This window comes from Salminus brasiliensis, chromosome 7 (assembly GCF_030463535.1).
Source record: "Salminus brasiliensis chromosome 7, fSalBra1.hap2, whole genome shotgun sequence".
NCBI classification, from domain to species: domain Eukaryota; kingdom Metazoa; phylum Chordata; class Actinopteri; order Characiformes; family Bryconidae; genus Salminus; species Salminus brasiliensis.
Window position 1 is genome coordinate 28,588,168 of NC_132884.1, and position 16,466 is coordinate 28,604,633.

The window sequence follows — 16,466 nt, forward strand, 5'->3', positions numbered from 1 at the left end:
ACTTTTTGGCCATAATGCAAAGCGCTATGTGTGGCAGAAATTTAACACTGCTCATCACTTAACACACCATCCCCACTGTGAAACATGGTGGTGGCAGCATCATGTTGTTGATGGATGGAGCTAAATACAGGGCAATCCTGGAAGAAAACCTGTTGGAGGCTGCAAAAGACTTGGAAGAGACTGGGAAGGAGATTCACCTTCCAACAAGACAATGGCCGTAAACATGCAGTCAGAGCTACAGTGGAATGGTTTAGTCCTGACCTAAATCCCATTGAGCATCTGTGACATAACATTTTTAGATGTGCAAAGTCGATAGAGACATACAAAAGACTTGCAGCTGTAATTGCAGCTGTAAATAGGTGGCTCTACATAGTATTGATATGGGGGTTGAAAACTTTTTTAGATTACTTTTTAATCTTTCTTTTCAAAAATAGATAATTATTTGATTATAAATTTGAAAACCATGTATCATTTTTGTTCCACTTTACAATTATATGATACTTTGTGTTGGTCTATCACCTAAAATCTCAATTTAAAAACAAACAAAGTTTGTGGTTGAAGGTGACAAAATGTGAAAAAAGTTCAAGAGGTATAAATACTATTGCAAGCCACTATATGTAAATGAGAAAGACTACACATACAGTTGCTGATTTGTTATTTTAGAGCAAAACTACTCATACAAAGGCTTGGATTGGCTCCCAAGCATAAGTAATCAGTCTGTCCCTGGTTAATGTCAGTACAGATGATGTGCACATGGGTTCCCTTAATGTGACATTCACTCCGTTCCACTACTGCTACATCTGGTTGGTTAGTGGTAGGATACTTTGGAGGTGAGTAGAAGCATAAGCTAGTCCTTATCTCAATTACCACAACCCTCTCAAGGAACTATCACTCTCTAGGCACTGCACACCAAGCACAAGCACACCCCAGGCCTCACTAAGACCAAACAACAGCCAAAAAATACAGGTTTCTTAAGAAAACATTTCTACATGATAAAAGACCTTACAGATACTAGTCATTTGAAATCCAGGAAAATGTCTACAAAATGTCTTCCCAGTCCTTTTACTATGGATTTTATTTGTATTTAGTTCATGTTAGTTTATGTGCAGTCTGAGCAAGGGTTCTTTGACAATAGTGGTTGCAACAATAGTGGAACCCTTAGTTTTAAAGCAAAAGCAAAAAATGAAAAATGTAAACATACAAATGGCTTTGAGCTGTTATGGCTTTATATAAACAATTGATGTTACTAAAGAACCCTTAAAACTTTCTTTTAAGACTATTACCTACATTTTACTTACTTTTTACATTACTTGCATCCTTACACTTACTATTAAATCCAGAAACCAGCTCATCTGCTCAAATAGTTGTTTTTTCTCAAGCACCCATTAAGAAAAGACTACTTCAGAACAAACTTTTTAAATTTTACTTTTATTATTATTACAATATAAAACATGATATATGTTCTTGTTGATGTCTTCAGTTCTAAATTTCTTTCTCTTTCTGAGTAAAAACTAATGCTTTTTAGTCAACATATATAGCAAGTCAACAATCCTGATACAAACTCAAGGAAGAATGGGGCTGAACCATAATTTACATAATTTCAATATCTTAAGCCACACTCTCTGATTCTTTTTGTCAGAGGCAACATTACTTATATTTATTCTTGAAGACAAATCCTTTCATCTGCTTTTGTTAACAAACCACAAAGCAGTGGATGACGCGTTTTCACATCACTGACGACTGGTTCCTGGATTTAAAGCTCAGCCCACGGCTAAGAGGAGCCCCTAATTAAATCTTTTTTTAGCTTCACAACAAATCAAGTACTCATCTGAAGGCTTGTCACCCCAAAGAGGAATTCCACCAAGTCTTTCAGCAGGATTATGTCATTAACATAAGTCATTAAGTTTACTTTGATGTGAAAGGCACCATTCTAGAGAAACTCAAGAGTTGGAGCTGTTCATAGTGATTTAGACATAAACCAGACGTCCAGAGCTTTTAATGCTTCTAAACGTTACTTCACAGAAAGTTTGCAAAATTTTAAAACTTTGAAACGGATACAAATATGCTGTCTGACACCCAACATATCGCATCATGGTAGTTTTATGATGAAATTTTGGCTTTTTTTTTTTTTTTTTTTTTCAAATATTAATTTGCTGAGAGGTACATACAGACAGATGACAAAACAATCCAATCCGTTTATTGGATAAATATGGAAAAGGGCAGCTTAAGTGGTTCCCACTTTCATACAGTTGCTAGGCTGTGTGGCTTCCATGGTGTTGTTCCAAGGTATCGCAGGTGTTTGCAAAGGCGTTGCCAAGTTGTTGCTAAGGTATCCTGGGTGGTTGCTACAGTGTTGGTAAGTGTTGCCATGGTATTGCTAGGTAGTTGCTATGGAGTTGCTTTGTAATGCACAACCATAATGACCACATTTGTACTGTAGACATGGTAACCCCTGATTCCCATCACCCCCACTGTAAAGAAATATGGCTAGGCCAATTTCACTACAACGAACCATTTCACTCTGAACCTCAAAGACTGAATTACACAGCAATTTTGGTGGAATTCCCTCTAAACCAAACTTACCCAGGCAAATCCCTCCAACTCCACACGGAGAGAATAAGTGTGCTTAAATCTAGCTTTACTCAAATGATGCCACTGAGGGCAAGCAACAGAGGTGCGCCAGCAAAATCACACATGTGTACAAACTACCAAAGAGCTATTCACAAAGTTTACACAAAGGGAGCCCTTATCTGCTAGGACTGTGCAGAAGACAAGACACATAGAAAATACAAAATAAATATCTCACATTCATGGCAGTCATATCCATTGTGGAGGTCACGTGGCTACAAGTCTGTTTAGACACGTGGTGTAAATTTATGTGCAAGGAAAAAACCATCCATAGCCAGGTGAAGTAAGTCCTACAGATCAGTTTTTCAGACTGTCTGGAGATTGTACAAGAGAAATGCTTATTGAAAAGCTCAAAAATATGACATCAGATTTGTCTGAATGTGCAGCAGTAATTGCTACATCTTTACGCTGAACAGAATCATTAAGCCCATCATTACGCTCACCAAGCCCAATTCCACAGCAATGCCTGAACAACGCTCAAATGCGCTGAAAATGAGTGATCATAGTGCTGTGCCTATATTTAAGCAGTCTAAAACTGGGATGGAGGTTAGGCACTAAATTCTGATATGTTATTAAAAGTTCACCTTGCCCTTAGTCATGTACTATATCTGTACTTGTGATGGCACAAGTCAGCAGCATACATTCACTGAGCACTTTATTAGGAAAACTATACAGGCTAGTTTGAAAGTTTGTACCGCTGCTGGTCTTCTGGGATTTTAGCTAAACAGTCTCTATAGGTTATATACGATAAATTATACGATAAAGAAAAACACATCTAGTCAGTGGAAGATTTGTGAATGGAAACATATTGTTGATGTCAGAGGTCAATGGAGAATGGGCAGTCTGGTTCAAGCCAACAGAGGGGCTATAGTAATGCAGATAACCACTTTTGTGGTTACAATTGTGGTGAGCAGAGAAGCATCTCTGAAAACACAACAGGGCAAACCTTGAGGCTGATGTGCTACAACAGCAGTAGACAACCTCGGGTTCCGCTTCTGTCAGCCTAAAACAGAAAGCTGAGGCTGCAGTGGGCACAGGTTCCCCAAAACTGGACAGCCCAATTTCTGCTGAGGCACGCAGCTTATACAGCTTATCAGAATTTGTCATAAATCCATTGATCCAACCTGCTTGGGTGAAAAGCCCAGGCTGGTGGAGGTGGTGTAGGGAATGTTATTTATTAATTTATTTAAAGTGCAATAAACTCATGTTATAATCTCGCTCATGATTCCGTTCTCTTACAGTAAAATTCAGCATCAGAATTGGAGTCAACAACATAATTCCTTATTCCGCTGTGATCTAATGACCACAACGAAAACCTTTAAAAGATTCTTAAACACAGGGAACGGTAGCCAAAGCAGGACAGCCCTTCAATATGAATTAGAACATCCATCTGTACAGCACTGCCACACTTGGAACAGATGTTACTAATACTAACAGTCCAGAATCCATTATATCATCACATCTAAGCCACACAGACACTCGCACATTCAAATGTAATTAGCATTGCATGGGTTTAGGAAGTAGGCAGCATCAGCAAGAAACAGCAGAGAAGGATTACTGTTACATAACAGTGACATTTGTGTCAAACATTCAGTATGTTTGTGTATATCCTCCAGGAAGTATTGTTCACAGGTGCTTTTGACTATGGAAAGTCATCCTACTAGAGTATCAGAGGCTTGTAATAAACGCTTAAATTCCTCTCTCAGGTTTCACGTGACTTTCATTCAGAGTTGTAATGATTAAGCCACTTATGCCCAAATTCTCACAACATGAAAAAACAAACAAAAAAAAACTGCAGTCCGAGCAAAGGGCTGTACAGCTGCGAGAGTCCAAAGTTCTTTTGTATTCCAATATACAGTTCATCTCCTATACCTCTCTGAGGCCCGAAGAAGGGAAATGAAAGAGAAATGAGGTTCAGAAGTCCAGTTCATCTGAATCGTTGGTTCCTGTAGACTGACTCTCGTCCTGTTTCTCTCCCCAAACAAATCTATAGTTGGTTTCCAACTCCTGCTGCCTCTTTTGTTCCTTGTAAACTTCCTCCGTGCCTCCAGTCTACACAAACAATTTTCATGAAGAACAAGAAAAAAAAAAAAAAAAACACATCAAGTCAACCATTAACAACTATTCAGAAGGCCTATTTACCACAGCAAAAATAAATAAAATAGATATAAATATAATACTATAATACTATATAATCACAGGATCACAACGTGATATGTAATATCACTGTTCTTTGGCATTCAAGAAAAAAGAAAACAAATCTAAATACAGACAAAATGTTTGTCCATTGTGGCAACAGCAGATCAGGAACTGAGACTAAAAAAAAAAAAAAAAAAGCTACTGACATCTGAACCAGGTGGAAAAACAAGTAATACCAGAAAATGTAGGCAGCGATAATGTAGACTGCTAGTGCCCATATTTACACAGACAGGATTTTGCCAATTTTTAAAAGGGCACATCAGAATCTCAACACTGTTTTCTCTTACTGTGAACATACTGCTAACAGCAAAACTAACCACAGGTTAAATTTACTACAGGAGTAGAACATAAAACAACTTAATTGAGACCAGCAACAAGATGTTGAATTTGATCCAGTACATCCAGTACTCATTTAACATAAACCATGAGTGCACACAGTTTTGTGCATTTCCTTATGTGACAATGTGGGTACATGTTGCATCTAGTGGTCAAAAAGCGTAATCACAAGTGAACCTTTTTGTCATCAAAAATAGTAGTAATTAGTAGAAATTGAACCATAACCAATATGAATGTCCTAGCCTGTATGAAATCCTGCCCTAGTCAGTGTTCTTAATGCCACAATGCAAATGGATGAATACAGCCAACATACATTAATTAAACTGTAAAATAAAACAAAACAAACAACAAAACATTAAATCATTATATTTTGACTTGGTATTATTAGTGAAAATTATTAAATGCCTGGACGCCTCAATTCTTATAAGAATGGAAAAGGACATTTTTACATGCAACACTAGTTAGAATGTCACTCTGGGACTTCTGGAAGGCCTACATACTTCCAAATCACAATTTAATCAGGCTAGTGACCCTTTTTCTCTTTCTCTTTTCAAAATCTGAACATTTAAAAAGTTTTTCATTTTAAACAAATGCCTGGTTGGATAAACATGTGCACAAGCAAAGCTCTGTAGAATGCATGGAACTTATTGTTCACTATGTGTATTGGTTCATACATGATTAATGCCCTACTATGTCTCCAACCCAACCTATGTATGTCGACAATACATTCAACCATTTCAAATTTCAGTCCCATCAGTCATATGCAAGCCAATAAGACACTCATTGTGCATTTACTGACACTGGTCTGTTCTACATTGTTATCATTATGATGAGATGAGAGATCATACCAGTAGGTTGATGAGTAGTTCTCTAAAAGATTTGGTATCCTCCTCACTTAGCCACTGGTCTCCAGCTTCCTCTGCCGTTTTACGTGTTAAAATCTTTACTTCGATCTTGCCTGGAACAGATTAACATACAGTACAGTTATTTATTGCCATCACATCTCACACATTATCTAACTGTACCCGAATTTACAACACAAGCAGATCAAGTATTCATTTTTCCCAATTTACACACCATACTGCTCCTCCTACATTAACATCAGGCATACACTGACTGCATGATTGACTGCAACACAGAACAGAAAGGAAAGATGATGATGCATGCAAGTGGTGGTTAATGAAAGACAGAAAGATGATAGCGTGACAGAGTGAATGAACTGTCTACAGATGATTTGATTACAGGTGTGCTGACTAAACAGCCTAAATAACATACTACTCTTGTTCTATAAACAGCTAAAGGTTAACCTACTACACCCTAATGAATATGGAGACGACTGAAGTCAATCTCAGAACAGGACCCAATTTTCCATTATCTTTAACTATCTGGGAAAACAAAATCTGAATCAGCTGTAGTTAATAAATTCTCCCACATTTAAGCCTTAAACTAAAAGCATCTAGTTTTTACTACACAACAAAAAAATAATTTTGGAATTATTTCCCAATAATGTAATAACAGAATAACAAAACAAATACCAAAACTTTGCACTTAACTCTACTTAACAATTAACCAAGTTAAAATATAATGTAACATGTATTACCAAGAATAAGATATTACATTATTGGCAAAAATGGTATATTCAATTATTACTCCATTTAAGTGTACAATTATATTACCCTTCTGGGTGTTATTACATTATTGGGTAAGCACTACAACACTTTACAGACCCTAACCCATGTGCAGTCCCATACTTTCTTGCCAACTTACATAATTATGTACAGTTTTCCAATGATAAAAGGTCAAAGCAATGACTTCAGCTAATCTAAACCTACTGTTGACCCAACCCCAAAAGGATGTAGGGCTTTAAACTCACAATGCAAGTCTTTCTAAAAACCATTTCATTGAATGCAGCAAGAGTGAAGAACAGAAAACAGGAGAAGTGACCAAAAAACATACAGCATAGTGGTCACTCAGAACAGGAAAGGCCAGGGTTAGTCAGGAAAAAGCCAAGCCAAAAAGAGAGTTGAGCTAAACTGTATGAACACACACACAGGTGGACAGCATTTAAAGTGTGCATGTGCATTCAGGCCTACCTTCGGCCTTGATGCCAGCTCTCTCTAGCTGCTCTTTGACCACTTCCTGAATCTGCTGCCACTGGGGGTCACTTTCGCCCAGCTCTTGCACCTGCACACCTCCCTCACGACCATCGCCCCCGGCAACCGCTCCCGTAGCCACGTCTCCACCCACCTTATATTTAGTCACCCTGATTTTTACCTGCTCCCCATTGCCAAGCTCCCGTGCTGAGGTGACAAGACACAGAAAGGGGGAGGGAGGGAGGGGTGTTACCCTAGCAATGGCGGAAAAAAGTACCCTCCCTGTTTTTCAGTATATGATTTAATGCCTCTCAGTGGCGATATCCTTACTTATTTAGAGATGAGGTGTTAGTGGTTCATATACACTTTCCTCAAGGAAAGAAAAACATGGTGAGAAACCGTGAATACTGACTGATCATGAACATGATGTAAACTCATCCACATATGTAAACATATGCAGATTCTATGAAAACACAGAATGAAAATTAAGATTATGAACATAATGTGGCATAATAGTGGTATTATAATTTGCCATCTAGACATTCCTCCACTTGTCACCTGCCCATACATTCAATATGCACGATCATTTATACACAAACACCGGGGTATTGAATTCTGATCGTGGACGGCTGGTCCAGCACATTTCAGTGTCCAGCACTTTTCTCTGCACATGATTCACCAGAAAATTCATATGTTCAGAAGATGGTGGGACATTGAACTGTGTGGGACACAAGACTTCCAGGGCCAGAACTGAAATGCCCCATCACACTCTTCTGGCTCACCAATCATTCAGTTTACCTGGGGTTTTGGGGACAAGACTGGGGCTGACACCAGCAGGGTCTGCTTCTTTCTCAGGGGTATCATGTGTGTTTTTTTGAGCGTTTGTGTGGGTCTCTGTATCTTCCGATTCAGCATCCAGACCTGCTTTATCCTCAAGACGATTCAGCAGTTTGCCCAAAGTGTTCTCCAGAGTCTGGGTTGCCTGAGAGCGATCAAACTCCCCCTTAAGACCCTCAGTTTCTAATTCCTGCTGAGCCTGAAACACACACAAAGTTTTAAGAACTACAGATGCCATCCAACAAAGTTGTGATTAAGGATTACAGAGCACTATGAAAAGGGAGCAGATATTGGAGCAAAGTGGCAAGATAAGACTCTTGCCAAAACATTATTAAGATCAGCAGCTGAGGAAAAAAAACAGCATAGATAACAAGTAGATTTAATGGAAACAGTCACTGCTATGGAAGCGTTGAAGGATACATAGAGGAGAAGACAATACCAAGTCAATGACCTACCACTTTAAGGCACCTTGACATTAAAATCATTTAGTTCTGGGTGTCAACTGCTATTTGCATGTTGAAAGGAACCAATTAGATGCCCCCCCAAGGACAGAGTGTATTTTCTCAAGCAATAATTCTGTTAGTAATTCAAGTTACATTGATGAAATACAAACAAAACAATCAGGTATGCATTGCAGGTTCTGCAAGTACAGAACATCAGCAACATTTTTTGGGGACATTTCAGAGTGATCTAGTCAATACATTTAGGATGCTAGGTTTTAGTGACATAGAACACAGATAATAAGTAAGACATTTAAATGTGTTCAATTCTGAGTAAACAGTGAAGCACTTTTGTAGGCCGCTCTGGATAAGTGCGTCTGCCAAATGCCTTAAATGTAAATTAAAAACAATTGTGATTAAAGAAGTTTCTTGGTTTGATCTGTTGTGTTTTGTTAGCTGGCTAAAATGTGAAATGGTGAAGGTAACTAGGGACCATTACCTCTTCTATAATGTTATCAAACTCTTTCTCCATCTCTTCTTTAATCTCCTCTATCTTAGAAGGAGACACGGTGAGATCAGCCATTTCTTCTTCAAACTCCTTAAGAAGTTGTTCATCTTCATCTTCTTCCTCTTTCACATCATCTTTTTCATCCTTCTTCCCCTCTTCGGTTTCACCCTTCTGTGACGAAGGCTGGCTTTTCTCATTTTTGTGATGCTTCTTCTTACTCTGAAGATGTGTACACAAACAGCAGAAAAGGAAATGGTTTTTTTTTTTGTAACAAAAAATGTTTTTGTTTTTTTTTGTTTTGTGTTTTTTTTTTTATTCCATATGCCAGTTTGAAAAAACATGTGTGAAGAGTGACTACTTGCATTGCTTACTTTTCTGTTGCTTTCCCTGAGGTGCTGAACAAACTTCATCAGGTCAGCAGGGTCTGTGATTATTTTAAAATTAAACTTTTCCTCCCCAAATACTGCAGAAACAGAAAAAATTTAATCTTATGCTATTTAGGTTTACTTACATGGAGTAACAAGATCATTCAATGCTATTTTCTAGTGAACAACATTGAGATTAACATATTTTTAAGTTAACATATTCCAAGTCTTATCACATGTAAAAGTGTGTTTGATATCAGTATATGCTGCAACCTGGGAAATAAAACTCTTACCATCATTGTCCTGAGGCTGGTTTTCCTGGGCATCATCAGACTCCTGCAGAAACATAATTAAAAGTCCATCAGCACATCAGCTCACAGAATGTTTAACGACAAATGTCTTAATATGGCCCATCCTTTATAACTACAACATACGCCGTCTAATCAGCCATGTCTTTTTCAGAAATCAGCCTAGAACACGGGTCTTTTATCCTGCCACCATTCAGTTTTCAGCATGCATGTAACCCAGTTTGTCTAAAAACGCTCAGGATTTCTGTCATTTAACACCATGCTGCTTATTTTTATTGTATAAAAATAAAACAATAATGGCTCTTAACCAGCTTTGCTTATTAATTATTTAAAGAATAATTATTCTTTATTAATGATTTCAAAAATTCCATCCCAGCTGTTGCCGTTTTTCACATGGGTGTCTGGTTTCAAAAATAGCCAGCCACTGCCTCGTTTCAAGCTGCAACATCACTGGAGAACTCACTCAACGCAACTTACATCAGCACGGCCAGCACAGTCAGCACAGAACTCACAGAGTGAAGCCATTTATGCTCTCTGGGGCTTCCAGCACCAGAATCACTACTGATCAAACCGACAACATCCGAATGATAAGGCCAACGCTTAGACAGCCGCACCAGCTGTGTGCACTGAGGAGCCTCATAAGCAGACAAGGCATGCTGGGTTCAAATGTACCTGTGCCTCAGGTGTCTGTGGATCTGTACTCTCTGGTTTGGTGACACCCTCCCAGAAATCTTTATCATCTGGCTCCTCACTTGCTGACTCAGGGTCTTCCTCTACACCTGCTCATAAACACACACATATTGGAGATAAAGAAACTCAAGAATAAAAAAAGGAACACTTAAACATGAGATCACAGATATGGCACACCGACCTTTGTCCTCAGTCTCATCAATGGATGTTACAGACTCTTCAGCCATTTTGTCTTTTGCTGCTGGTGCTTCACTGCTTTCATCCTTGGATAGAATTTGATCCAGGGTCCTTAGCTCCTCTGAGATTTGCTCCACTTTACGTTTAGTGTCGGCTGAGGACAGGCAGCAAAGCCCGACATAAGCACACACCAACAGAGAAAAAGAAAGTGAACGAGAGAGAGAGAGAGAGAGAGAGTGGGAAAGAGTGTGTCAGCATGGGGAGGAGACAATGAATTCTCAGACAGAATTTCTAAAAATAATATTTTAATTATTAGAGAAAGCACAAGAGAGGCTTTCATCTCTCTAGACACACATCATCTGAGGTCACACTCAAAACTGCACTCACAGACTTGAGCTTTGACATAGTCCATGTACTGCTGAGCACTGAGAGCAGGCTGACACACAATTCCCTGGGGCTTTGCCGAGGACGGTGGGCGCAGGAGCGGGTGCTGGCACGTGCGAGAGGTGTGTATGGTGAGAACATAGCGACAGGACTGAGGCTCATCCACACGAACAATATAATCACTTGAACTCTCCTCACAAACAAACTGGAGAGGCAAAAGACACATTTCAGGTCATCAAATTCCATCGCAATTTGACTCTTAATGCATGCTAAGCCAGACATCTTTATCATTTGTTAACATGAGCAACCATTTATCCAAATTATTTCTCAACTGTTTTGTAAAAAGCATGCCTGTGTGTGCACATATGACTGTTCTCACCCTGACTTCTGACTCCCGAGGAGTGCCATTCAGGTCACACTTGGAACCGTTGACATAAGTTTGACTATGGTACCTCTTTAGCTTGTGTTGCTTAGTGGCCTAAAGGATGGAGAAAGGTTGAAGTATGGTAAATACTACTCTAGGGTAGAAACAGTAATTAAACTATACATCAGCACTGTGCTTCACCTTTGCCGTTTCATTGGTCCAGTCAAACTCCGACTCAAAATAACCCAGAAAAAGGACATCACCCTTAATCTCTGAATCTGCAACGAATAAATAAATATTAAAAATGCTAAAAAGGATTGTACATACTGAAACTGCAATTGAACACAAATCATTGTCCTGCAGTGAACAACAACAATACACAGATGTCATAAAAAAAAATCTACCTGAATATAATAATAACTTTGATAATTACATCATTATATATTTACATACACAACCAATACATACATACATACATTATTTTACAGACTTTTTCTACAACAGACTGAGTTTGCATAGAAAATATGCAATTTCATTTCACAAAACTAATTATTTAGGGGTCACATATCTGTACACACCCTTTAGTCTAAAACTTGGTTGATGCACCTTTGGCAGCAGTTACAACTTTAAGGCATCTTGGGAAAGACTCTACAAGCTTGGCACACTGAACATTTTTGCTAGTTCCTCTTGGCGTATCCTTGCAAGCGCCAACAGGTTGGATAGGGAGTGCTGGGGTGCTCACTGTTGAGTGTCATATCAAAGAGTGTGCACACTTTTGTACATGATATTTTACATTTTGCCTTAATTAAATTAACACAAATGTCTAAAATCCTGCTTTTACTGCATTCTGTGCAGACGTTTGTGACAACAAATGAAACTCTATTGTAGAATTAGTCTGTAACTTCACAAAAGAGAGGGTGAAAGGGGTGTGCAGACTTAACTCCAGTTTGACTCTATAAACCACATTTACATACATGTGTGTATACATGTATGTGTGAAGTACACTATAGGTTAAATGCTTACCTTCCAAATGGTACTGTCGAATATGCTGGCCATAACAGAACTCATAAGTCCACCAGTCTTTGGTCTGAATGGGGGAAAATATAAAAATAATGTAAATGATTCTCTTTTTCAGACATCAGTGTGTCAGCGCTGTCATCACTCTAGCAGACAATCTTCATCATTAGACAATAGTTTTTATTGGGTTATGCACATCAGAGTTAAAGAGGCAACCTTGACAAGGCACGGTGCAGTCTGCATAGGCTTCAGGAGCTCAGGAACCCCCGGTCCACTGTAGCCCTGAGAGTCAGCCTCTGGTACCGGATCCTGGTGGAAGCGCACTGCCTGGGCAGGTAAGCGACACTCATAAAGCTGCTTGTACTTATTGGAGACCAACATCACATCCTCGACCTGACAGAAGAAAAATGAGAGGGATAAAGAGATAAACAAAGAGAAAGGGCAAAAGTAAAATAAATTTTAAAAGCCAAGCTTTCCACAGTCTGATGATTAAAAATGTTTGGATTTAACATTCAGCCATTCAATCTGAACTGTATTTGGTGCCTATTACGAATGAACAGTTAATCCTGGACCATGTATACACAACGGCAGCGGAGGAAAGAGGAAGATACTGACAACGGAAACCACAGAAGATGAACGTAGCTTCTCATTCATGCCATACAAAAACGAGCAGCAATCTCGTCTAAACCAAACGAAACCCTGCCTTACATCAATGTGACAAGAGAGCGAGCAACTAGCTAGCAGCTGTCAAGACAGGCTAGCTACACTGTTCCACGAACTGAGCGTTATATAGATAAAGGGGTTAGCTGCCCGTTACGTTTAGCCCAGGATAATTAAGCTAGGTGGCTAACAGAGGTAAAACCGCTAGCCTCTGATAAGCATTAGCAATTACTGACTGTTCAGATTTGTAAGGTAACGTTAGCTGGTCGTGCTTTGGTGCTATGAAACGGTCGCTATCCGCTAAGCTTGCTGCTGTCTTCTCAAAATAACGTTATGAACCGAACCAGGCTAACGATAACTTCCTCAGCTTACCTGGCCCATGATAACTGGGTCGGGCAGAATCTGGATCCCATATTTCATTTCATTTAATTCCTCTAAATTTAGAAAAGCAGAGGCGGAGAGGAGACATATCAAAAACAAAACATACAGTCCCCTCAACCACCTAACTAAGGAAGCAGCCATGTTTCTCTCACATCCCAAACTGGCGTTGTCAGGTCACTTGTTATTTGTTGTAAGACGATGGGAGTCATGCGAAACAAGACACGGATTGGACAACGTCGAAGAACTGCGCTACACGATTGGACAGAGATAACGTCAGTCAACTTAGGAGCGTGTTCTGATTGGATACACAGTTAAACAGGTTACTCCAGTAGCCACGACAAGGGCATTTATTGGACTGCTAATGTGGTTCCCTTATGTGTTCTTACATCATTGTACCTGTGAGTGTCGCTGTAAAACGTTAGATATAACTGCATCTGACGTTACAGTACAGCTGAGAGTGAAAAATAACATTAATGTTTGTGAAATTGACAACAGATTACACCATCCTGTTTGATGAGTCGCTGCGTCCAAATATTAACCAGGCATTGAGTGGCTGTGACTGCAACCTATATGCTGTAGACTAAGGAGCGTATATGTTAGTCCATGTCCCGGAGTTCCAGTGCCTTGCATGTTGTGGTGTTATCCCAGAACCTTTAGAATAAGAGGCCCCGGGAATATAGGTAACTTATGCTCCTGTGCTGGGAGCATTGTAGGGCAATAGTCCCCGTTCTGAGAACTGAAAAGCACTGATCTAAAGCACAGCAGAGTTTCTTTACCCTGCTTTTGGGGGCCCGCTGCCCTGTAACTGTTGCAATTACAGTATTCCCTGCCCCCAAACATCTAATCCAATTCACAAAGGGCTTGATGATTAACTGATGAGTTGGATCAGGTGATTTGGGGCGAGGTGTAGATGTCACTGTGAGTTCAGTGAGTTACTTTATCACCAGTCCTATTCAGGGTCACAGTGGGTCCAGAACATATCCCAGAATCATTGAATGCAAGGCAGGAATGACTCCTGCACAGGAAATCACTCCATTGTTGAATGTAAATATGAATATAAATATGAATGTAATATCCATATCTGTAAATGTTTTATCTTATTATCTTTGGTTTACATGTTTTCTGAGCTGGGTCACAGTACTATGGTTATATGGTTATACTAAAAGAGCAAGTATAACAAAATAAAAAAAGTAAAGTATGAAAAAGGCATAGCTACAGTTCATGACTACCAGCACACTGATTCTGATTGTTTCCCTTGTGCACTGATTTTCAGCTCAATCCTGTACACCACCTGCACTGCTCAGTTTCATGTTTTTCCTGCTCCACCTCCATCAGCTCCAAGAGTTCTTTATCATTACCCGAGGATGGGATTCTGGTGCAGTTCATGACAAAAGAAACATTGCAGTTGGCTCTTTGAGGGAATTTATAGCAGGGATTGAATGTGTGTCAAAAGTACAGAGCCAGCACATATAGATCCTAGTGGAGGCCGTCTGTCTGGTCCAGAAAAAAAAACTATAACAATTGAATTACTATCGGCCTTGCTCCTATTATGAATTCTAATAATGCCATATGGCTGCATACGAAATAGGTCTATCTCAGCTTATTGGATATAGTGTACAACTCATTTACCAATATGCTAAACTCTGTACCACCTAAAGAGGTACAGCAGGTACAGATTTCTGCTGAGGAACTCAAGGCCTCCTTGAATGTGGCAGCACTCGATGGAGGACCGGTAGGCCTGGGGACCATCTCAAAAGTGACGCAGCCACTAGATTTACAAACCAGTGCACTATACAAAACTTCCATTTCATGGTCTAATCACACCATTCACCAATGGTCTAATTATTGTTTCTAAACCTTTCTTACACAACATTCCTTATCTGTCTGCTCCACATCTGGAGAAAGCCTGAATGCCAATCTCACAGTTCAGATCCTAGCCGAGTATGTAGACTTGAAAGAGGCCACCAAACTACCTCCACACAGAGAACATGATGCAAATAGAGAGAGTGCAATAAAACTTGTAGACAACTCCACATTTCCCAAACCTAGATTATACCATTTGCTATGGACACATACATACAGGAAGCACTAGAACAAGGATTCATTAGACCCTCAACATCTCCCACTGTGATCTACACCAGCAGGGTAAGGAAGTGGGCTGGCAAGATTACATCTGACCCCTCACATCCTGGACACCTCCTCTTCCAGATACTCCCCTCTGGTAGAAGACTGCGGTCCATCAAAACCAGCACAACACGTCATGCTAACAGCTTCTTCCCCAGAGCTGTAGCGCTCCTCAACCACAGTGAACACCTCCCACTGTAAACCTCAAAACATACAACTGAACTGTACCAAACCGGACTGAAAAGCTATTTTGCACTCTGCCTATTTGCACTATGTCTATTTGCACACTGTACAGATGTTCTTTTCTGTAAATATCAGCTCTTTACTTCTGTAAATATCAGCTCTTTATTACCTTTAGTACTTTTTACTTTTTTAATTTATCCCCTACCCTATTTATTGTTTAGTGTCATTTTCCTTTAGTTTAAGACTGTGTTCTGTGTTTTTTGTTACTTGTCATACGTGTTGCTCTCACCAAGACAAATTCCTTGTATGTGTAACATACTTGGTGAAATAAAGAGATTCTGATTCTGATTCTGATTCTGTGTCTAGCTTCTTCTTCAATGCATTGACTATCGTACACTCGATCAGATTAATATTAAGAATTACATTTAGTAAACATTTTGATAAGGAAAAGTTATTTTTTTTATGTATGCATGTACAGACTAGTGACACTAGTAAAAATGGCTTAGTTGTAAACATTTTACAAATATTCATTTTTTAAAGGATGAATCTGTTTACTAGTAAGAACTGAACTATACTCAAATTTAATTTTAGCAGTGAATTAACATACATTATTTAAAAAATATATATTTAAAATACTAGTACACTTGGCGTGAGTTTAACCTCTGGTAAACCCTCTGGTAAAACGTTTTGCCATGCTGAACAGTCTGTGTGAGCTCCTAGCCAGGAGGCGTGGCTTGCCGGAATACGGGTAGGGGAGAAACAACGCGGCGGC

The 16,466-nt window shown here is 39.3% G+C and overlaps 1 protein-coding gene across 2 annotated transcripts; it reads right to left on the minus strand.

The window, feature by feature from the left end:
- Positions 1–1,409: 1,409 nt before the first annotated feature.
- Positions 1,410–13,560, minus strand: os9 (OS9 endoplasmic reticulum lectin). 2 transcript variants are annotated; one of them, XM_072684426.1, is made up of 15 exons: positions 13,379–13,559; positions 12,563–12,739; positions 12,353–12,416; positions 11,531–11,607; positions 11,345–11,443; positions 10,969–11,170; positions 10,586–10,735; positions 10,387–10,493; positions 9,700–9,742; positions 9,413–9,504; positions 9,033–9,260; positions 8,055–8,292; positions 7,257–7,463; positions 6,012–6,121; positions 1,410–4,680 (listed from the first exon to the last, which is right to left on the minus strand). In XM_072684426.1, exons 1-15 carry the CDS (start codon positions 13,526–13,528, stop codon positions 4,543–4,545), a joined length of 2,082 nt encoding a protein of 693 aa, XP_072540527.1. In that variant the 5' UTR covers positions 13,529–13,559; the 3' UTR covers positions 1,410–4,542. The 2 variants fall into 2 exon arrangements, with proteins under 2 accessions (XP_072540527.1, XP_072540528.1); XM_072684427.1 differs by lacking the exon at positions 7,257–7,463 and having other exon boundaries at positions 13,379–13,560.
- Between the last annotated feature and the right edge of the window lie 2,906 nt (positions 13,561–16,466).